The following is a 23,695-nucleotide window of genomic DNA, read 5'->3' as shown; positions in this document are numbered from 1 at the left end:
CTGTACCTATCCATTCACTTCTTTCTCCCCCACCTCTGGCATCAGTGTAAACATTACCTTTTCCTATCTGCTACTAATTCTAACGAAGAATAATTGGACTCGTAATGTTAACTTTGATTTCTCTGCACAGATGCTGCCAGACCTGCTGAGCTTTTCCAGCAATTTCTGGTTTTGTATCTTCAACATGAATTTCCTTCACCACTATCACAGACTGGCAGCAGTGAGTCCCATCTACAAGATGCACTGCAGCAATTGACCAAGGCTCACACACCATCCCTTGGAAATTTATCACCATTCCTTTACTATTCCTGGAAATTGCTTCTTCTCAGCATTCCAGTAGTACCTGCTCCCTATGCACTCACTACCTTCACAGGGGCAATTGGGGATGCGCTTATCCCAGGTAAGTATAAAGCGTAAAAATTTGATATTATCTGCACTAACAAAATGTAGAATGTTTTCAGATTCAGTGCAATAAGGTTAGCCAAATGCATATTGATATTATTGCTAGACTATTAATCCAGAGACTCAGGAAATGTTATGGGGACCAGGGTTCAAATCCCACCACGGCAGATGGACGATTTTGAATTCAATAAAAATCTTGATAGAAGAGTCTGATGCGAGCCATGAAATAATTGTCAATTGTTGGGAAAAACCCATCTGGTTCACTAATTTCTTTTTGGGAAGGAAATCCGCCATCCTTATCTGGTCTGGCCTATATGTGATTCCAGACTTACAGCAATGTAGTTAACTCTTAACTGCCCTCTGGGCAGCTAGGGATGGGCAATAAATGCTAGCCTAACCAGCATCACCCCCATCCTGTGAATGAATTTTTTAAAAATGAAGCAGTTGAAATAGCATTGATACCTTTTTAGAGGCAGTTAGTTATGTGCATGATATAGCAAGGAACAGAATGCAAGTAAGGTTAAATGGAATAAGGCTTGAAGTTGCTTTTGTGGGGCATGAACATCAGCATGGATCAGATCGGCCAAAAGGCCTCTTTCTGAGCTGTAGAATTCCTGTGCAATTGTGTCAATCCTGTGATCCTTTAGGAACAGATTCCCCTCAGTTATTCTAACAATACTTTCCATGTTTGTTCTCTTAGCTGATGATAGAGCTTGCTCAATTATACCTAGCCAAAGAGGACAGTGATATGTGTGAGCATCTGTGTATCAAGCTACTGAAGAATGTACAAAACAACAATGATGTTAACATGGTATGTTCATTTACAGATTCTTCAGCTCCCCCTTTACAGAATAGAATAGAATCATACAACTCCTACAGTGTGGAAGCAGGCCATTAAGTCCGCATTGACCCCTGAAGAGAATCCCATGCAAGCTCACTCCCCTACTTTATCACTGTAATCCCGCATTTCTCATGGCTAACCCACCTAACCTCCACATCCCTGGGCACCTTGGGCAATTTAGCATGGCAATCCACCTAACCTGCACATCTTTGGACTGTGTGAGGAAACCGGAGCACCTGGAGGAAATTCAAGGTGCTTTATTTGCTAAGATTTTTTTTATTTTCTTATTTAGTTGATTCCTAGCCATTGGAACCTTCCTTCCCTATCTTGGTCCTCCTCCTTTGCCAACACCATCCCTACTCTCCAATAACTGTTCCCATCATTATATTTTTCCGACGTGAGGCCTTCTTGTATCGTGCATCCATTTTGCACTTTGTAACTAGCATCTCTTCCACCAATATCTACCCTTTACTGATTGGGTGGCACGGTGGCTCAGTGGTTAGCACTGCTGCCTCACAGTGCCAGGGACCCTGATTTCAATTCCCACCTTAGGTGACTGTCTATATGGAGTTTGCACATTCTCCAGGTATCTGTGTGGGTTTCCTTCCACAATTCAAAAAGGTGTGCAGGTCAGGTGAATTGGCTGTGCTAAATTGCCCATAGTGTTGGGTATATTAGTCAGGGGTAAATATACGGTCTGCATGGGTTACTCTTTGGACATTCAGTGTGGTCTTGCTGGGCTGAAGGGCCTGTTTCCATACTATAGGGAATCTAGTCTAATCTAATCGCCTGCTTCCAATCTGCCCCTCTCCCACAAATATACCTCTTCATCAAATACCTTGCCCACCCACTGAATAAACAATACAATCATATTTATTTCTGATTGGGAAGTTGGAGATGGGAAATGGAAGACTGACTGGTGAGATATTGGTGAAAGAAAACTATTAGCTGGGTGAACTATTGGTTGGAAAATTTGTGTGCAGGAGGGAGAAACTGAGGTATTAATGTTAGTGAGGATATTGGTAGGGATTGGGAGGTTGGGGGCAGGGGAGAGGGGGAATGATATTGTTGGGTGTCAGTGTTGGTATCTTTGACATTGTTTTCCTGTTCATAGATGATGGCAGATCTCATGTTTTCAAAGCAAGAATATGAACATGCTATATTTTATTACCGTCAACTACTGCAGAGATCACCAGGTATCTACAGGCTCTATATTCCAATCATTTTTTTACTATAACCTGATCATTGATAACAGGCTTGTAGACAGATTGTAAATTCAGTTTTCACAAGTTTTTTCTGTGGTTTCACTATGAAAAGCTCATTCTCATAGTTAGCAATTATTGTAGAATACAATTTCCACACGTGGCGATAAAATCCTTATGCATCCTACAGTGGGGATTAAAATATAACCTCGACACAATCTGTTTGAGTAAACACAACAAATTTATCTCTACGGGAGATAAGAGTTTTCCAGTCAGCCCCTTCTGAACTCCCTGCCCTTATGTGGCACTATGGCACTTTTTTGGAGGCTTTGTCCTTTATACAATATAAAAGGTAAATTCACCACAGTCCTGTTCTCTCATTAACACAGACAACTGGTGGTGAGCTTGACCTGAGGGTCACTATACCTCAGACAAGGGGAGAGGTCAAGTAGGTGAGACCTTCATGGTAACCTCAGCTTATGTGAGACTTGAACTGGCACTGCTGGCATCATTTTGCTTTACAAACCAGCTGTCCAGCAAATTGAGCTAACCGACCCCAGGTGGAGCTAGTCTAGTTTCCGATTATCTTTGGCATGGACCTTTATTCTTTGACTGGTTGGACTAAACAGTTTGTTTCTGTGCTGTATGACTTGATAACTCTATGACCCCCCTTTTAAGATCAAATATTAAATTGAGGTCTATCTAGGTATTCTGGTGGCTCAGATGCAGATAAACATTCTCATGGCACCAGTAAGTTACTAGTATAGAACTTGTAGAAACACTGAAATAGAAGCAGGAGTAGGTATTCGGTCCTTCAAGCCTACTCTGCCATGCAATATGGTCATGGCTGATCAGCCAACTTAGTCCCCGTTCCTGTTTTCTCCCCATACCCTTTGATCCCTTCAGTACTCAGAATGTTATCTATCTCCTTCTTGAAAACATTCAGTGCTAGGTGGTTTTGAAAACATCCCAAAGTAGCAGAACAGGCTTGATGGACATTTCCTGTTCCTTCGGGTTCAACTGTTTTCTGTCGCAAACTTAGTCAGTGAGCCCTTGTATTAGATTTCCCATACTTTGGGGATATCCTTCCTGCATTTGCCCTGTCTACTTCTGTTAGGAATTTGTTGATTTCTATGACAGCATCACCCTCATTCTTCAAATCTCCAGTGAGTATAGTCCGAACCGATCCAGTTTCTCTTTGTATGTCAGCCCTGCTATTCCAGAATCAGTCTGGTAATCCTTTGTGCCCTCAACAGTCAGAATACCTTTCCTCAGATCAGGAGATAAAAACTGTTCACAATGCTCCAGGTGTTGTCTCACCAGAGCCCTGTACAATTGTAACAAGACATCCCTGCTCCTGAAATCCTCACCAACATACCATTTCCCTTCTTCACCACCTTCTGCACGAGCCTGCTTACGTTCAGCGGCTGGTGTGCAAGGACACCCAGATCTGATTGCACCTCCCTCTTACACAGACTGTCGGCCTTTCAGATTGTAATCCACTTTCCTGTTTTTGCTACCAAAATTGTTAACCTCACATTTATCCCCATTATACTGTCTTGCATTTTCCCACTTACTCAACTTGTCCAAATCACACTGAAGCATCGTCCTCCCACCAAGCTTTGTGTCATCTGCAAACTTAGGGAAACTTATTTTTACAGTCACCTGAATCATTAATGGGTATTGTGAGTAGCTGGGTCCAAGCACAGATCCCTGTATTACCCCACCAGTCCCTGGCTGCCACTCAGATAATAACTAATTTCTTTCCATTCTTTATTTCCTGTGTGCCAGCTGTGGTCAGTACATGAATCCGATGTGCTTAATTGTGCACACTAATCATTTATGTGAGACCTTATCAAACACCTGATGAAAGTCCTAGAAAATCTCATCTGCTGGCTTTCCCTTATTAACTCTTCTAGTTACATCTTCAAAAATTTCCAATGGATTTATTGGGCATGATTTTCCTTTCATGCTGACTCTATTCAATCCTGTCACACATGGAAGCCATTCGGTTCTTTGTGTGGGCAATTTAAAGTTAATCCTACTGCCCTGCCCACTCCTCATGGCTCCATATCTTGTTCTGTTTCAAATAGGTGTCCAACTCTCCCAACAAAAAAAAGCAATGATATCACTGATTTTGTTGAAAGGCATTCAATGCTGTAATTACACATTGAGTAAAAACAAAATTGATGTAAATCACTTTACAGAAACACAGAACTGTAACACCCATTCTGCCAGCACTGGTTCATTAAATGAGCATCATTATTGAATGCCAAAACTGCCTCATACTCTTGCACGTTGTTTATATTCAAATAAGCATCCAATTCCCTCTTCAATGCTTCAATTGTACCTGGCCCACCACATTTCCAGGCAGAGCATTCCACACCCCAACTTCCTGCTGAATGAACAGGTTTTTCCACACTTAATCATTGCTACATCTGTATCTTCTTGTTCCTTTTCCTTTAACAAGTGTAAACAGTTGGTAATCAACCCAGCCCACTCATGATTTTGAAAACCTCTGTCAGATCCCTTCTTAGCCTTTTTCTTTTCAAGGAGAACTGTTCCAGTTTCTTCAGTTTATCCTCATCACTGAAGTCACTCATCCTGAAACTATTCTTGTATATCACTTATAAAGTCAAACAACATGGAAACAGACCCTTCGATCCAAGTTTTCTGCACTGACCAGACATTCCAATCTGAACTAGTCCCATGTTTCAGCATTTGGCCTATATCAGTCTAAACCCTTCCTATTCATGTACCCACCTAGATGCTTTTTAAATGTTGTGGTTCTGTTCACCGAGCTGGGAATTTGTGTTGCGGAGAACAGAACCACAACAATGAGCACCCGAGCTACAAATCTTCTCACAAACTTTGAATGCTTTTTAAATATTATAATTGTACCAGCCTTCACCACTTCCTCTGGCAGCTCATTCCATACATGCACCAAAGTCTATGTGAATAAGTTACCCCTTGTGTCCCTTTTAAATCTTTCCCCTCTCACCTTAAAACTATGCCCTCTAGATTTGGACTCTCCCAACCTAGAAAAAAGACCTTGGCTATTCACCCTATCCATGCCCCTCATGATTTTATTAACCTCTATAAGGTCACCCCTCAGACTCTGAAGCTCCTGGGAAAAAGTCCCAGCCTATTCATTCTCTCCCTATAGCCCAAACCCTCCAACACCAACATCATCCTTTTAAACTTTTTCTGCACCTTCTCAAGCTTAATAACATCTTTCCCATAGAAGGGCAACCAGAATTGTGTGCAGTATTCTAAAAGTGGCCTAATCAATGTCTTGTACAGCTGCAACATGACATCCCAACTCCTGTACTCAATGCTCTAACCAATGAAGGCAAACATACCAAATGCCTTCTTCCCCAAACTCTCTAACTGCCTCTCCACTTTCAATGGACTATGCACTTGCACTCCCACAGTCTCTTTGTTCAGCAACACTCCCTAGGCTGTTACCATTAACTCTATAAGTCCTGCCCTGGTTTGCCTTAGCAAAATGGAACACCGTACATTTGTCTACATTAAACTCCATCTGTTACTCCTCAGTCCATTGACCCATCTGTTCAAGGTCCCTGTGTATTCTGAGATAATTTTCGCCACTTTCCACTACACCAACTATTTTGATGGTGTCATCTGCAAATTTACTAATCATTCAGAAAAGATTTACAAGGATGTTGCTACAAGGATGTTGCCAGGGTTGGAAGATTTGAGCTATAGGGAGAGGTTCAATAGGCTGGGGCTGTTTTCCCTGGAGCATCAGAGGCTGAGACGTGACCTTATAGAGGTTTATAAAATCATGAGGGGTATGGATAGAGTAAATATACAAGGTCTTTTCCCTGAGGTGGGGGATTCCAGAACTACAGGGCATAGGTTTAGGGTGAGAGGGGAAAGATATAAAAGAAATCTAAGGGACAACATTTTTCACACAGAGGGTGGTACGTGTGTGGAATGGGCTGCCAGAGGAAGTGGTGGAGGCTGGTACAATTGCAACATTTAAAAGGCATCTGAATGGGTTTATGAATAGGAAAGGTTTAGAGGGATATAGGCTGGATGCTGGCAGGTGGGACCAGATTGGGTTGGGATATCTGGTCAGCATGGACTAGTTGGACCGTAGGGTCTATTTCTGTGCTGTACATCTCTGTGACTTTTTGACTCTATACCTCCTATATTCACACCCAAATCATTTATATAAATGACAAAAAGCAGTGGACCCAGCACCAATCCTTGTGGCACAGGTCTCCACTCTTAAAAGCAATCCTCCACCACCATTCTCTGTCTCCTACCTTTGAACCAGTTCTGTATCCAAATGGCTAGTTCTCCCTGTAAACCATGTGATTTAATCTTGTTAACCAGTCTACCATGCGGAACCTTGTCAAATGCTTAGCTGAAGTCCATATAGACAACATCAACAGCTCTGCCTTCATCAATCATCTTTGTCACCTAGAACGTGAGAACTTGGAGCAGGAGGAGGCCATCTTGCCCTTTGAGCCTGCTCAGCTGTTCAGTAAGCTTGTGGATGATCTTTGCATGGCCTCAGTTCCACTTACCCGCCCTCTCACCATAACCATTAATTCCTTTACTGTTCAAACATTTACCTATCGTAGCTTTGAAAGCATTAACTGAGGAAGCCTCAACTACTTAGGGTGGCATGGTGGCTCAGCAGTTAGCACTGCTGCCTCACAGCGCTAGGGACCAGAGTTCGATTCCAGCCTCAGGCAACTGTCTGTGTGGAATTTGCATGTTCATCCCGTGCTTGCATGATTTCCTCTGGATGCTCTCGTTTCCTCCCACAATCCAACGATGTGCAAGTTAGGTGAACTGGACACACTAAATTGCCCATAGTGTTTATGGATGTGCAGGTTAGGTGCAGTAGTCAGCCGTAAATGTGGAGTAATAGAGGAATAGGTCTGGGTGGGTTACTGTTCAGATGGTAGCTGTGGACTTGTTGGGCCAAAGGGCCTGTTTCCATAATGTAGGGAATCTAATTCTGCTTCACTGGGCGTGGAATTTCATGGATTCACCACCCTCTGGGTAAAGAAGTTACCCCTCAATTCAGTCCTAAATCTGTTCCCCACAGTTTTGAGGCTATGCCCTCTTGTGTTAGTTTCACCTGCCAGTGGAAACATCCTCTCTACGTCTATCTTACCTATTTCCTTCATAATTTTGCATGTTTCTATAAGATCCCCCCCTCAATCTTCTGAATTCTATTGAATATAATCCCAATCTACTCAGTGACTCCTCATAAGCCACCCCCCTCAACTCAGAATTAACCTAGTGAACTTCCTCTGCATCCCCTCTGGTTCCAGTACATGCTTTCCTCATTAAGGAGGCCAAAACTGTAGACAGTACCACAGGTGTGGCGTCACCAGCACCCTATACAGCTGCAACATAACCTCTCTGTGTTTAAACTCAATCCCTTCAGCAATGAAGGACAAAATTCCATTTGCCTTCCTAATTACCTGTTGCACCTGCAGACCGATGCTCTGTGAATCATGCACAATGTCACCCAGATCCCTCTGTTCAGCAGCAAGCTGCAATTTTTTTACCATTTAAGTAATAGTCTTTTTTACTGTTATTCCTCCCTCTTCAGTAAACTCAATCAAGTTAGTTAGATATGATTTTTCATGCACAAAACTAGGTTGACTATCCCTAATCAGTCCTTGCCTTGTAAATCCTGTCCTAGAGAATCCCCTCTAACAATTTACCCATGATTGCTGTAGGCTAACTGGTCTATAGTTCCTTGGCTTTTCTTTACAACTGTTCTAAATAATGGTAACACTTTAACCAACCTCCACGCTTCTGGCAACTCACCTGTGGTTATCAATGATACAAATATCTCAGCAAGGGGCCCAGCAATCTCTTTCGTAGCTTCCCACAGAATTCTAGGAAACACCCGATCAGGTCACAGGGAATTATCTACCTTTATGCATTTTAAGACCTCAGGCACCTCCTCATCTGTAATATGAACCCTTTTCAAGACACGAATATTTATTTCCCTAAGTACCCTAGCTTTCATGTCCTTCTCCACAGTAAATACTGACATGAAATATTCATACACTTCTGTATTCTGTCCAAGTGTTTACATCTTCCTGTAATGGGGTATCTAGAACTGTACACAGTACTCCAGCTGAAGTCTAATAAGTATTTTGTACAAGTTTAACATCACCTCCTTGTTCAAATACTTTATGTCCGTATTAATAAAGCTGAAGATACTGTATGTTTTACTCACTGCTCTCTCTTCCTGTCCTCCATTTTCAATGATCTATACATATATACTGTATACAAACGTTCTTCACTCCTGGAACCCTCTTAGTATCATATTCCTTTGTTCATTTTTTTTCAATTTTCTTTCTACGAAATACACTATCTGCGTTGAAACTCATCTGCTACCTATCTGCCCACTCTACCAATTCATCTATGTCCTTCTAGAGCTCTACACTCTCTTCTCATAGTTTATAAATCTTTCAAGTTTTGTGTTGTCTGGAAACTTGAAAATTGTTCCCTGCACATCAAGATCCAGACCATTAATATATATCAGAAAAAGTAAGTGTCCCAAACCTTCTTCCAACTTGAAAAGTATTCATTAACCATTATTATTCTTTGTTCCCTATTACTCGGCAAATTTTGTATCCATATTGCTGCTGACTCTTCTATTAACTTATAACTGCACCCACACTTCCAGTGACAATCTGAATTTGATTTACACTCTCATCGATACCTGCACAAAGAGAAAAAAATTAATTTCTTGTTTAATTATTGTCCATGTTCTTTGTCATTCTAAAATAATAAATTCTATAAAACCTTCACTGCTTCATTGAAAACCGTCCCAATAGCTCAAGTCCCTATTCGTAAAAATTAGGGATTGACATTTGTTTAGCCCTGTTTTCAAGTGGAGAACTGCAGACAGATATTGTTAGAGCTGGAAGCATGAGCCTCCTCTGATCATCTCTTTGCTGTCAGCAAACCATGTGTACTAATTGAGCATCCAGAGACAGTGAGCTGGTATGATGAGGACCAACTTGGGCAAATGGTCTGGCTGATGACTGTAGGCTAACAGCATTCCTCCAAAGTCCTTCAGAGACAGGAGGTGTCCCATTCCCCCCCTCCCCCCACCCCGTTCACATACACATGCACACACACACACACACACACATAGTCACATACGCTTTGAAGATAAAGGTATTAGGATTGTTGTTTCAAAAATTTATTTTCAGTCAAAGTATTATTTAACCATGGAATGGATTGCTGCCTGTGTATGGAAGCCGTAGCATTGCCAACCAACCTCCTCTTAGAAAGCTTTAGGTTTAACTTAAGGCAGAAATAGTGAGGAGCTACCATTGGTGTGGACAGTTAGGCCACATGCATTCCTTCTGCAGTCAACTTCCTCCAGTTCTGTGCTGCAGGTCATTCAGTAAAGTCATGTTACTTGATATGAGATGTATGGTGTGAGTTCTTAGATTTATACACAGAGGAGTCCAGTCTTGCTCCAAACAGTCTTCCACCACAGCCCTGAGATCCTTTTCTTTTCGATGTGTTTTTAATTTCCTTTCAAATGTTGCTATTAAATAGTTAATACCTTTTTTTTGTTTTTCTTCACTTTGGGTAGACAACTTCTTGGTCTTAAGCAAGTTAATTATGCTGTTCAGAACAACAGGCAAACTTGATAAAGCTCCAGTGTTTTTGGAGTTAGCAGAAAGAACATCAACAAGGACGATTGTGGAGCCTGGGTTCAACTACTGCAGAGGCCTCTATCTCTGGTAAATGAAGATACATTCAATAGTGATGGCATGTTTGTTTGCTCCAAAACCAAACAGAATAAAGTGTGGAAACTGCAGTCGATGGGACTTGGGTGAGGCCCCTTCACAGCACCCTCCCCCCACCCCGCAAGGCCTAGCCATTTCAAACCCATTTGCACTGGGCCTTGTTCACCAGGGCCCATAGGTTCAGAGGTAGTTCTTAGTCCCAGGGATCTAAATGCTGGATGACTCCAACATACTAGGTAAAAACAAGGACTGCAGATGCTGGAAACCAGAGACTAGATTAGAGTGGTGCTGGAAAAGCACAGCAGGTCAGGCAGCAGGAAAATTGACGTTTCAGGCAAAAGCCCTTCATCAGGAAGGCCCTTGGATACTACCTGACCTGCTGTGCTTTTCCAGCGCCACTCTAATCTAGACTCCAAATACTGACATTCCTTAGTATCAATAACTTGGGGTAAATGTGATGACATGTGTACTTCTTGGAGCACGCATTTCTCATGAGGAAGACAGGTTAATGTTTTTATCCAGGTGGTCAGAATTAATCCATTACTCTAAGCCCCTGTCCCAATCATACCTGTCATACAGGAACAAATACGAGAGTTTGTAGTTTTAGGATAATGGGGAACGTATTTAAAACAGAAACAAGGATCATGAATCTGTGGAATTCACATCCTGAAAGAGCAGCAGATGCTGGACACTTGTTAAAATTCATTTGTGGGATGTGGACATCACTGGCGGGCAAACATTTATTGCCTGTCCCTAACTGTCCCTTGAGAAGGTGCAGATGTTCTTGAACCACTGCAGTCCACCTGCTGTGGGTTGACCTACAGTGCAGTTAGGGAGGGAAATCTAGGGTTTCGACCCAATGACAGTGAAGGAATTGTGATATATTTCCAAGTTAGGATAATAAGTGGCTTGGAGTGGAACTGGCAGGTGATGGTTTTCCCATATATATCACTTATCCTTCTAAATGGAAGTGATTATGGGTTTGGAAGGTGCTGTGTTAGGGTCTGTGGTGAATTTCTGCAGTGCATCTTGTAAGTAGCGCAATCAGGGGGCTTCTTTGTCTTGGATGGTGCCAAGTTTCTTGAGTATTGTTGAAATGCACCCAACAAGACAAGTGAGGATTATTCCATCACATTCCTGACTTATACTTTGTAGATCATGGACAAGCTCTGGGGAGGCAGGAAGTGAGTTACTTGCTAAAGTATTCCTATCCTCTGACCAGTTCTTGTAGCCCCTGTGTTTATATGGCAAGTCCAGTTGAGTTTCTGGTCAATGATAACCCCAGGATGTAGGTAGGGATGGTAACACCATTGAATCTCAAGGTGGGGTGGTTGGATTGTCTGTTATTGGTGATGGTCATATCTTGGCATTTGTGTGGCATGAATGTTACTTGCCACTTGTCAAAGAGTGTGATGCTGAAAAAGCACAGCCGGTCATGCAGCATCTGAGGAGCAAGAGAGTCGATGTTTTGAGCATAAGTCCTCCATCAGGAATGGGGCTTGTGGGCCAAGGGGGCTGAGAAATAAATGGGTGGAGGTGTGGCTGGGGGGAATGTAGCTGGAAATGCGATAGATAGGTGAAGGTGGGGGTGAAAGTGATAGGTCAGAGAGGAGGGTTGAGCAGATAGATGGGAAGGAAGATGGATGGGTAGGACCATTCAAGAGGACAGTGCCGAGTTGGAAGTTGTATGTGGGACATGGTGGGGAGAGGGGAAATGGGAAAATTGGTGAAATCCACATTGATCCCACGTGGTTGAAGTGTCCCAAGGCGGAATATGAAGCGTTCTTCCTCCAAACGTCGGGGCGGTTAAGGTTTGGCGATGGAGGAGGCCCAGGACTTGCATGACCTTGATAGAGTGGGAGGGGGAGTGAAGTGTTTAGCTACAGGGTATGGGGTTGGTGCAGGTGTCCCAGAGATGTTCCCTGAAATCTTCCGCAAGTTGGTGTCCTGTCTCCCCAATATGGAGAAGACCACATCGGGTGCAACAGATGCAGTAGATGATGTGTGTGGAAGTACAGGTAAGTTTCTGTCAGATGTGAAAGGATCTTTTGGGGCCTTGGACAGAGTTGAGGGGGGAGGCGTAGTTGCAGGTTTTGCATTTCCTGCGATGGCAGGGGAAGATGCTGGGAGTGGAGGGTATGTTGGTGGGGGGCTTGGACCTGATAAGGGAATCATAGAGGGAGTAGTCTCTCCAAAATGCAGAGAGGGGTGAGGAAGAAAATATATGGACCAGTTTCACCATTTCCCCTTCCCCCACCTTATCCAGCCCCAACCTCCCAACTCCGCACTCAGTCTTGAATGGTCCTACCTGTCCATCTTTCTTCCCACCTATCTGCTCCACCATCCTCTCCGACCTATCACTTTCACCCTCACCTTCATCGACCTATTGCATCTCCAGCTACCTTCACCACCACCACCGCCCCCCCTCCAAGCCCACCGTTCTCCCATTTATCTCTCAGCCCCCTTGGCCTACAAGCCTCATTCCTAGTGAAGGGCTTATGCCCGAAATGTCGAATCCCCTGCTCTTTGGATGCTGCCTGACCAGCTGTGCTTTTCCAGCACCACACACTTTGACTCCGATCTCCAGCATCTGCAGTCCTCACTTTCTCCTTGCCACTTGTCATGCCAAGCCTAGATATTGTCGAGTCTTGTTGCATTTGAACATGCTTTCGTATCTGAGGAGTTGCAAGTGGTGCTGAACATTGTGCAGTCATTGGTGAACACCGCCACTTCTAACCTTATGATGGAGGGAGAGTCATTTATGAAGCAGCTGAAGATGGTAAATTTGAGGAGGAGATAGACGGATTTTTAATTTGTAATAGGTTGTTGGGTCATGGAAGGTAGCAAGAAAGTGAAGTTGAGGCTGAGATGAGAACAGCCATGATCTGTCAAATGGCAGAGCAGGCTCAAGAGACTGAATTGTCTACTCTTCTCCTAGTTATTATATTCATCCTGGTCATGGGTTGGGTATGCATTGGCAGGGGATTATAGATATAGGTAGCCCCTGTTATTCAAAAGTAGAGTGCTGCCAGGAAAGCTTTTGTAAGCAGGAAGTGGCATAAAGCAAAGGTGCGTGATTTATTTGGGGAAAAAGTCTCGCCGTTTTTCGTAAAAGCAATAATCCTGTTTGGATTTGCGAAAACAGGTATGAATGTAGATCTTTTGTAAAAGCGAAATTACATAAAGCGAATGTTTGAAAAGTGGGAGATACCTGCAAACCTGTTGTTTTAATTCATTGACATGATGGCTAGGCCAGCATTCATTACCCATCCCTAATTGTGCAAAGGGCATTTAAGAGTCAAACACATTGCTGTGGGCTGAAGTTTTACAAAATTTAACCCATTTTCGAATGAGCCCGTTCAGAGATGTTATTACATAACTCTGGAGCAGGTGGAGCTTGAACCTGAATCTCCCAGGCCAGGGGTAGGACACTACCAGGAGAAAGTAAGGACGGCAGATGCTGGAGATCAGAGCTGAAAATGTGTTGCTGGAAAAGCGCAGCAGGTCAGGCAGCATCCAAGGAGCAGGAGAGTCGACGTTTCGGGCATGAGCCCTTCTTCAGGAATCTTTCCTGAATGGTTCCTGAAGTAGGGCTCATGCCTGAAACGTCGACTCCCCTGCTCCTTCGATGCTGCCTGACCTGCTGCGCTTTTCCAGTAGGGCACTACCACTATGCCACTGTCATATGTAGGATAAACATGCAGGAAGCTAGACGAACACAGCACGCCAGGCAGCAACAGGAGTTGGAGAAGTCAACGTTTCGGGTGTAACCCTTCTTCAGTACCACTGTCACGTGTCGACCAGACCAGGTAAGGATGGCAGTTTCCTTCCCTAAAGGACATTAGTAAACCAGATGAATTTTTCCTGACAATCAACAATAGATTCATGGTCATTGTTAGACTCGGAATTCTAGATCTTTATTGAATTCAAATTCCACCATCTGCCGTGGCAGGATTCAAACCCAGGTCCTAATTACCTGGGTTACTGGATTAATAGTCCATTATATCATAACAATGTTGCCTTCGAAAACATTTTCTGCATTTTGGGTCAGGCATCCAGATAATTGATTGTCTGGATATGTCCAAGTTCTCCAAACAATTTACAAAGCATCCATCCACAACCTATAAGGGCATCAGGAGCCAACAGTTAAAACAGGCCTGCATTTAAAATCAGATCATCACCTGAATTCACTCCTTATTATGTGAGAGTACAAGTTCCTAGGGATTTTCTAAGGGTCAGGGCAGAGATTTTGGAAATCTTCTACCTGACTGCTGGCGGCCATAGTCTGAATGAGCTACACAGCGAAACAGCTCACCTCGGGCAGGGAAATTTTATTCACTTTCTAAGGCTAAGGAAAAGAAAAATCAATCAGGATTCCTGATCATTGTCCAGTAGAATCAGCTAAATAAAAAGTCAGTGTGCTTGTTACAGAACCTGCAGCTTTTTACACAACCTGGCCTAGAAGAGGATTGTACTCCCATGCCAATGTGGTTGACTCTCTCCACCCTCAGAAGTGACTAAAGCAGCCAATTTCTTTTTCCCTTTCCCTTTATAAGAAAATGCCAGAAACACACAGCATCTTTGGAGAGTGAAAAACAGTGTTAACATTAGAGTATCTTTTCACATTGCAAGTCTAGTATGACTGTTTTTAAGATGTAATTTTTTTCTTTTCTCTATCGTCAGTAGCAAAGCCAACAATTATTGTCCATGTCTGATCTCCCTTGAGAGGCCGGTGGTGAGCTGTCTTCTTGAATGCAATTGAACGGCTTTTTCTACCATTTCAGAGGACAGTTAAACATCAACCATATTGCTGTGGGTCAAATGTGGACCTGACCTGCTGAGGACATCAGATTTCCTTTCCTCAAGGACTTTAATCAAGCAGTAGAATTTTTAATTCCAGATTTACTTCATTAACTAAATGCAGATTCCCCAGAAGCCATGGTGAGATTTGAACCCATGTCTCTACATCATTAGAGTGGCCTCCAAGGTCATTAAGGCAAAAGTGAGGACTGCAGATGCTGGAAATCAGAGTCTAGCTTAGAATGGTGCTGGAAAAGCACAGCAGGTCAGGAAATATCCGAGGAGCAGGACAATTGGCGTTTCAGGCAAAAGCCTTTCATCAGGAATAAATGGGTCATTAACCCAGTAAAGCAGGTGCTATAATAAAAGCCAAGTACAGCAGATGCTGGAAATCTGAAATCAAAACAGAAAGTTTGGAGAAATTCAGCTGGTCAGGCAATATCCCAAAACACTCTTAAGTTCCAAAGAAGTGTCTTTGGACTTGAAACATAATTCTGTTTCTCCCTCTACAGATTTTGCCATATCTCTCAGTTTATCCAGCACTTTCTGTTTTTATTTGACATTGCCACTATCAGTCGTATCAAACTGCTTCAAGACAACAAGGGATGTGCAATATATGCTGGCCTTGTCAGATGAGGATCTGATGGATTATGAATTCTGATGATTGGAGCAACAATGTATTAATTTCGTGACCGTTCTTTGTACATGCACTAAGAACAACCACTTGGACAAACTCCCAGGGTATAGACAGCGCCTGTGCAATTAGATTCTCCCGAGAGCCTGAACCTCTGAAAGAGAGCTCACAGAAGTAATGGAAAATTAACTTTAAGAGACTTTGAGAACTGCTGTATATGATTGTATTTCTGTTGACAGGTATATTGGGCAACCAAACGGAGCACTGAAACACTTTAACAAAGCACGCAAGGACAGCGAATGGGGACAAAGATCCATTTACAACATGATCCAGATTTGCCTTAACCCTGACAATGAGATTGTAGGAAGCAACCTGTTTGAAACCCTGGATGAAGAATTCAGGTTTGGTGAAGGCATCGTACTATCACATTTTATTATCTGGCTAAATGTTTGACGTAACTCTGTTGTCTCCAATGAGACATTTGGCTTTTAATCAAACACAGGAGAAATAGGCTAAGGTTATGAGTAGAGTCTATTGATGTAGAGTCTATTGATGTAAAGTCCCTTGTCAATTTTTGATTAGTTGCTGATCAAGTTGCCACACATTTTAGATTTTAATTTCATATTTAAACTCCTAGTTCCTCTCCATCCTCCTGACATGGAAATATTAGGTTAGATTACTTACAGTGTGGAAACAGGCCCTTCGGCCCAACAAGTCCACACCGACCCGCCGAAGCGCAACCCACCCATACCCCCACACTTACCCCTTACCTAACACTACGGGCAATTTAGCATGGCCAATTCACCTGACCCGCACATCTTTGGACTGTGGGAGGAAACCGGAGCACCCGGAGGAAACCCACGCAGATACGGGGAGAATGTGCAAACTCCACACAGTCAGTCGCCTGAGTCGGGAAATGAACCCGGGACTCAGGTGCTGTGAGGCAGCAGTGCTAACCACTGTGCCACCGTGCCGCCCACTAAATATATATCGCAGCATGTTCAACGTTGCTGGGACAAAATCCTGGAACTCCCTTTCTAACTACACTACATGGACTGGAGTGGTTCAAGAAGGCAGCTCATCAAAACCTTCTCAGGAGCAATTAGGGATAGATAATAAATGCTGGTCTTCTGACAAAAAAGAATTCTCCCCACTGGTCTGGTTTGATAAGCAGTCTCAGCTCAGACAAAAATCGAACCTGCAACTTTTCTACCTGCTTGGCTGAGAGGTGAAAACCATATTTTGAAACTATCAGTACCTCTTACTAGCCTTTTACAACAATTTGATCAATGTAAGTAGCCCTGGCAATGCCAGCATTTGTTACTCATCCCTAATTGCCCTTTACGTTGCAACACTTTACAGTGGCCAGAGAATTATAATATTTGTACCTCTGCAGTTTTTATTGAGACACTAAACTGTTTACTTTAACTGAGCTAACATCTCTGCTACAGTAGGACTGTCATATAAATGCACTAGTCACTTGCTAATATCAGCAGAATTAACATCTAGGCACAACATGGTATGGCCCAAATTTGTTCTGGACAAAGAAAAAGATGGCCTGCAAAAGATGGCTTTGGATTGGGGGAAGGCAGATTTTATTAAAATAAAGCTGGATCTGACCACAGTAGACTGGGAGTAGTACTACTAGTAGTCTACAGCAGAGCAATGGCGGGAGGGGGGTGTTATTCAAAAAGGAGCTGAGGAGAGTACAGGTCCAACATGTACCCTTTAATGTACCCTTTAACCCTGGATGTCTGGGACAATTCAGGACTGGATGAGGAAGAGGAGTGTAGGGCATTTAGCAAGTTCAAAGGGAGCAATTCAGCTGTGGCCCCAGAGTAATATAGAAAGTGCAGAAGGGAACTTAAAGCAATTAGAAAAACAAAAAGATGGCTTGAAATATGACTTGCAAACAAGATTAGGGTGAATCCAAAGATATTTTTGTAAATACATTAAAGGGAAGAGATTAACCAGGGAAAGAGTAGGGTCCTTTAGGGACCAAGTGGGCAACATGTGTGTGAAGCCGCAGGATATTGGAAGGGTGTTGAATGAATACTCCTCTTCAGTCTTCACTCTGGAAAAGGAGGATGTAGAAGAAAGAACAAGAACATTACAGCCCAGGAACAGGCCCTTTGGCCCTCCAAGCCTGTGCCGATCCAGATCCTCTATCTAAACTTGCTGCCTATTTTCTAAGGATCTGTACCCCTTTGTTCCCTGTCTATTCATGTATTTGTCTAGATATATCTTTAATGATAGCCTCTACCACCTCCGCTGGCAACGCGTTCCAGGCACCCACCACCCTCTGCATGAAGAACTTTCCACGCATATCTCCCCTAAACATTTCCCTCCTCACTTTGAACTTGTGACCCCTAGTAATTAAGTCCTTCACTCTGGGAAAAAGTTTCTTGCTATCCACTCTATGTAGGTGCGAAATTCAGGAAAAGAGACTGTGAGGAACTTGCACAGTTTGACATAGGGAGATATTACAGGCTCCATTGGGCTACAAAACAGACAAATATCCTGGCCCTGATGAATTGCATCCCAGTATACTGTGGGAGGTGAGGCAGGAAATGTTTGGCCACAGGGGACGTGCCAGGGAATGAGAAGATGGCTAATGTGGTTCTGCTTTTTAAGAAGGATGGTCTAGATGAAAAAGGAAATTTCAGACTAGTGAATCTCACATCAGTGATAGGGAAACTGTTGGAGAAAATTCTGAAAGAGTAAGTTAACACCCACTTGGAAAAGATGGATTAATTAGGGATAAATAACAGGTCATTTGCTTTCATCAGTCGTGGCATAGAGTATAAGAGCAAGGAGGTAATGTTGGAGTTGTATGGAGCATTGGTCAGGCCACACCTGGAATATTGTGTGCAATTCTGGTCACCTCACTACAGGAAGGATGTGATAGCACTAGGTGGAATACAGGGGAGGTACGCGAGTATGGTGCCTGTGTTGGAGACATGGAGCTATAAGGAGAAATTTGTTGGGCTTGGATTGTTTCCTTTAGAGCAGAGAAGACTGAGTGGGGTTCGTGATTGAGATGTATAAGATTATGAGGGGTATGGACAGTGTGAATAGAGGGCAGCTGTTCCCTTCAGTTGAGGAGTTAATCACATGAGGAATAAGTTTAGGGTAAAGGGCAGGAGATTCAGAGGGGATTTGAAAAATAACTTTTTCACTCAGTGGGTGGTGGGAATCTGACATGCGCTGCCTGGAAAGGTAGTGGACGCTGGAATTCCTACAAACTTTATAATATGTTTGGACGTGCACTTCCAGAATTATAACATTGCAAGATATGGGACGAGTGCAGGAAATTGGGGCTAGTATGCTTTTAGTGGTATTATGTGGATGCAGTCTCGATGGGCCAAAGGGCCTTTTCTGCGTTGTGTGAATCTAAGAAATTTCTGAAAATGATTCAAAGCGTGGTTCTGTTTTCCCCCCCTCCTTTATTAAAAATAAAACGTCCTGAACAGTGGAGAGTCCATCGAAAAGAAGGAGACTGATCAACTTGCAGTAAGGACAGCAGAGAAACTACTGAAAGAGTACCATCCTCAAACACAGGAAGAACAGGAGCAACGGATATTGCTGCAGAACAGCTGCCTGATGGCCACGAATGATCGTTCCAAAGTGGAGAAGGCCCTTGATGTGTTCACAGAAATGGCTTCAGTCAAGGTGAGCGTTGGAGTGGCTCTAACACAGTGATTCCTCATGCTGACTGGTCAGATGCCGGGAGCAGGTGCACATGCACAATTTAATGCACACTGAGTCAGTCAGTGCAAGTATGTGTCCCACCACTGCCACCATCAGTTGTCTGCACCCATCTGCCAGAACCAGCACTTGCGAGAATGCTGATGTCGCTCACTGTCTGCTTTCTCTCTGCGGCTGGCCTGTTCCCCACACTGCCCCATTACCCTCAGTGGTCTGTCTTTTTCTTTAAAATTAATCAATCTACTTAGAGGTGTTGTTACGCACCTTAGGAGCAGGTGGGCCTTGAATGCAAGTGTCCTGGTCTGGAGGTGGGGATACTACCACTGCACACTTGTATCCTTCCCCGGCCTCTATTCTGGCACTTATGTCTTTGAGCCGTGGCAGTAATGATGACCAGTTATGACAGGATGCCAAAACATCACTGCACGTTAGAGCATTCATAATGACCTTCATGCCACAATCTCAAATTTTTTTTACTAAACTCTAATACAGGAAATTACAGAGTGTGAGCACATGAGAACGTTTGTAGTCTGTGGAATGACCTGCAGCTAGGCACAATCTTGAAAGCAGAGCTTATTGGCTGATGTTTGCATTGCTGCTCCTGAGACCAATATTGTACTGCAATTCAGAGAGAATTTCATGTGCCTGTTTTATCTTTTCTACAGATCAGCTCAATTTAATTATCAGAGCTCTTAGGTCACAAGTTTTTTGTCACATGTTCAGGAACTGTTTCTCCTGCAGTTGTACCATCACTAAATTCAGCCAGACATAATGAAGAAGGCCATGGGAGTCATTTTAGCATAGTCTCAGGATAAGGGCCTAAGCATTTGAGACTGAGGTGAAAAGAAGTCGCTTCACTCTAAATTGTAAATCTTTGGATAGTATTGTGGATGCTTCATCCCTGAATACATTTCAAACAGTATTCTTGGCCTCTCAGGACTCAAGGGATAAGGAAAAGAGGCAAAACGTTGGAGTTGAATCTCAAGATCATCCATGATCATATTAATGGCAAAGCAGGCTCAAATGGCCAAATTATCTCCACCTGATCTTGTGTTCATAGAGCTTTCGAGCAACCAACAGAAAGTAGTAATTACACATTACTGGATTTTACCATGAATATATTTTAAAAGTCACCAATTCAGTAGTCAATTTTTAAACCCCATATTGTGTTAATGGTCATCGTTTTAAAGTACTTTTAATGAGAGACCGCACTAGCAATCTGGTGGCACTAGAGCTCTGGTCCCCAATATTCAAAAGACTTTTTTAATGGGAGATGGGTTTTTTGATTTGATTTGATTTATTATTGTCGCATGCACCTAGGTGCAGTGATAAGTTTTGTTTTGCGTGCAGTGTGGGCAGACCATACCATACAAAGTGCATTACAGTAATAGAACAGAGCGAGGAATACAATGTGATGGCTGCAGAGAAAGTGCATGTAGAGTGAGATCAACACTAAATTTAAAAATTTGAGAGGTCCATTCAGAAGTCTAAAAACAGCGGGGAAGAAGCTGTTCTTGAATTCGTTGGTACGAGTATTTAAGATTCTGTATCTTCTGCCCAATAGAAGAGATTACAACTAGGATGAGAGGGTTCTTTGATTATTTGGCTGCCTTCCCAAGGCAGTGAGAAGTATAGGTGGAGCCAATGGATGGAAGGTTGGCTTGCGTGATGGACTGGGCTGTGTTAACAACTCTGTACTAATTATTTTGTGCAGAGATATTTCCTGAATGTCCTGGCTTTAATTTTGCTTTCATGTTCTGGGTTTTCCCACTAAAGGAAATAATATATCTCAATTTATCCTGTCAACATCTTGAATCATCTGAAACACCTTAGTTACATCACCATTTAATCTTTTTAAGGTTAAGAGGTGACTTATTAGAGACATACAAGATGATCAGAAGATTAGATAGGGTGGACAGTGAGAGCTTTCTTTTCTTGGATGGTGATGGCTAGCACACGGGGACATAGCTTTCAATTGAGGGGTGATAGATGTAGGACAGATGTCAGAGGTAGGTTCTTTACTCAGAGAGTAGTAGGGGCATGGAATGCCTCACCTGCAACTGTAATAGATTCATCAACTTTAAGGGTATTTAAATGGTCATTGGAAAAACTTATGGATGATGATGGAATAGTGTAGGATAGATGGGCTTCAGATCAATATCACACGTCGGCACAACATTGAGGGCTGAAGGGCCTGTACTGTGCTGTATTGTTCTATGTTCTATGTTCCACAGCCAAGGAAATGTGCCTAGCTAGTACAAATAGATGTGTTCTACATCTACCATTTGCAACATTGGAGTAACTTGGCAAATAGTGCTTAAAGTCAAAAGCAGTGTGTGCTCAGTGACAAACATATATTTTACTTGATAGCATATCTCAACAAATCAAGCACACATCAAAAATTTGGTTTTTTTTGTTGATTATAACTCAATAATAGTATGAAATATAACGTACTATTCAAGTTAATACAAGGAGGGTTTGATGGAGCGGTATTCCTAGTATTTGGAACTCACTGCCTGGAAGGTGGTAGAGATGGGAATCCTTAACAAATTTCAGAAGTATTTAAAGAGCATACAAAGCTGTGGGCCAAGTGTTGGAAAATGGGATGAGAATAGATGGATGTTTGATGATCAGCGTGGACATAATCGGCCACAAGGCTTCTTCCCATGGTTTAAAAACTCTATGGATCCAAATGACCTCACGGAATTGCTGCTTTCAAATGATTTATTTTTCAGAAGGACCATGTGCCTTCACTCCTGGCTGTGGCTCAAGCGTGTATGGTCTTAAAGCTGATTCCTCGAGCCAGGAACCAGCTGAAAAGAATAACAAAAATAAACTGGAATTTGAAGGATGCCGAGGAGTTTGAGAAGAGCTGGCTTCTGCTGGCTGATATTTACATTAAAACAGGAAAGTATGACCTTGCAACAGAGTTGCTGAAACGTTGCATACAGTACAATCAGGTGAGTTGTTACTGCTGAATGAAGTGAAAGTGTACCAGAACCATATCGTGAAGGGTAATCTGAATACACCTTTATGTTTTATACTATACAACTATGAAACACTCATACACGGTTGCAAAATAAATATTTTAATATAGACCTAATCGAATATAGAAACAGAAATAAACTATTCACATCCCCAAGTCATTTAATTATATTAAGGCTTACCTCTGCCAAAGCTCTGTTACCTTGCCTTGGTTCCACATACCAGAAACCTGGTCAAAATATATCAACCCCTTGGTCGAAAGCTTTAGTTGTTCCAGCAGCCAACCTTTAGGGCAGGAATTATAGATTTTTACAATCTTTCATGTCAAAATGTACTTCCTGACTTCCCTGCTAAATCATTCTATGCATTAGTCTATATCCCCTGGTTCTTGAATTCTTCATAAGAGGAAATAGTTTCTCTGTATTGAACCAATCAAATCCTTTCATTATTTTAAAAAAATTTGATTAGGGTCATCCCTCAATCTTCTACTTTCAAGGGCCAAATTTATTCAGTAAAAGCTGGAGATCTTAAATGAAATTATTGGTGAAGTTCACGTGATCTGGAAGCATCAGTGGAGAGAAAAATAAAGGCAACATTTTCTTTAGTTTTAGAGAAGTGTCATATTGGACTCAAAATGTTAATTTTTGTTTATCTCTCCACAGATGCTGCCAGATATGCTGGGTTTCTCCAGCAACTGCAGTTTTTCTTCCAAATTGATTCAGCCTGTCCTTACAGTGTAGCTCTGCAAGCTCTGGTATCAATTATTCTGGTGAATCTGTGTTGCATTTTCCATTCCTTATTTTTCCTTCCTTTCTGAAGTGTAATGCACTAAACTGATCTCAGCGCTGGAAATAAAGTCTCTACACAACTGAACATTAAGAGTTAGAAAGGTGAACTGAGCAAATATTCAATCTAGTAAACCTATTTTCTTGATGGCAACTAACACGCAGGTTCTCATATATTGCACATCATTTTTAAGCATTCTGTAAACTGAGTGAAACCTTGTGAGCGGTGTGGTAGCTCAACAGTTAGTACTAAAGAAAAGTGGTGAACACCAATGATAACTAGAACATTGGTGTACAATATCAAAGTGCTCTTTATTCGCTAAAATCATGACTGGGGCAGTGCCAACAAATGTTGCTTAGAATTCAGTCAGGTGACTGTGTTTATTCCAATAACACAAATCATAGCCATGATGTGGAGGTGCCGGTGTTGGACTGGGATGGACAAAGTCAAAAATTACACGACAACAGCAAAGAGTCCAACAGGTTTATTTGAAACCACAAGCTTTCAGAATCCCCACTCCGAAAGCTTGTGGTTTCAAATAAACCTGTTGGGCAACAATCTG

General features: G+C 42.5%; 1 protein-coding gene across 1 annotated transcript in view; it reads left to right on the top strand.

Annotated features, from left to right (window-relative positions):
• The window catches only part of LOC132816237 (tetratricopeptide repeat protein 21B-like), a 123,886-nt gene that overhangs the window by 86,893 nt on the left and 13,298 nt on the right, over nt 1-23,695 (top strand). The window contains exons 21-26 of the mRNA XM_060825733.1: nt 1,103-1,213; nt 2,358-2,439; nt 10,064-10,214; nt 15,894-16,055; nt 19,128-19,326; nt 22,098-22,322. Coding sequence (XP_060681716.1) covers nt 1,103-1,213; nt 2,358-2,439; nt 10,064-10,214; nt 15,894-16,055; nt 19,128-19,326; nt 22,098-22,322 — 930 coding nt within the window. The remainder of the gene's footprint in view (nt 1-1,102; nt 1,214-2,357; nt 2,440-10,063; nt 10,215-15,893; nt 16,056-19,127; nt 19,327-22,097; nt 22,323-23,695) is intronic.

The sequence above is a fragment of the Hemiscyllium ocellatum genome, chromosome 5 (genome assembly GCF_020745735.1).
Source record: "Hemiscyllium ocellatum isolate sHemOce1 chromosome 5, sHemOce1.pat.X.cur, whole genome shotgun sequence".
NCBI classification, from domain to species: Eukaryota; Metazoa; Chordata; class Chondrichthyes; order Orectolobiformes; family Hemiscylliidae; genus Hemiscyllium; species Hemiscyllium ocellatum.
Note: the sequence above shows the minus strand (reverse complement) of the source record. Positions and strands in the feature narration are given on the sequence as shown.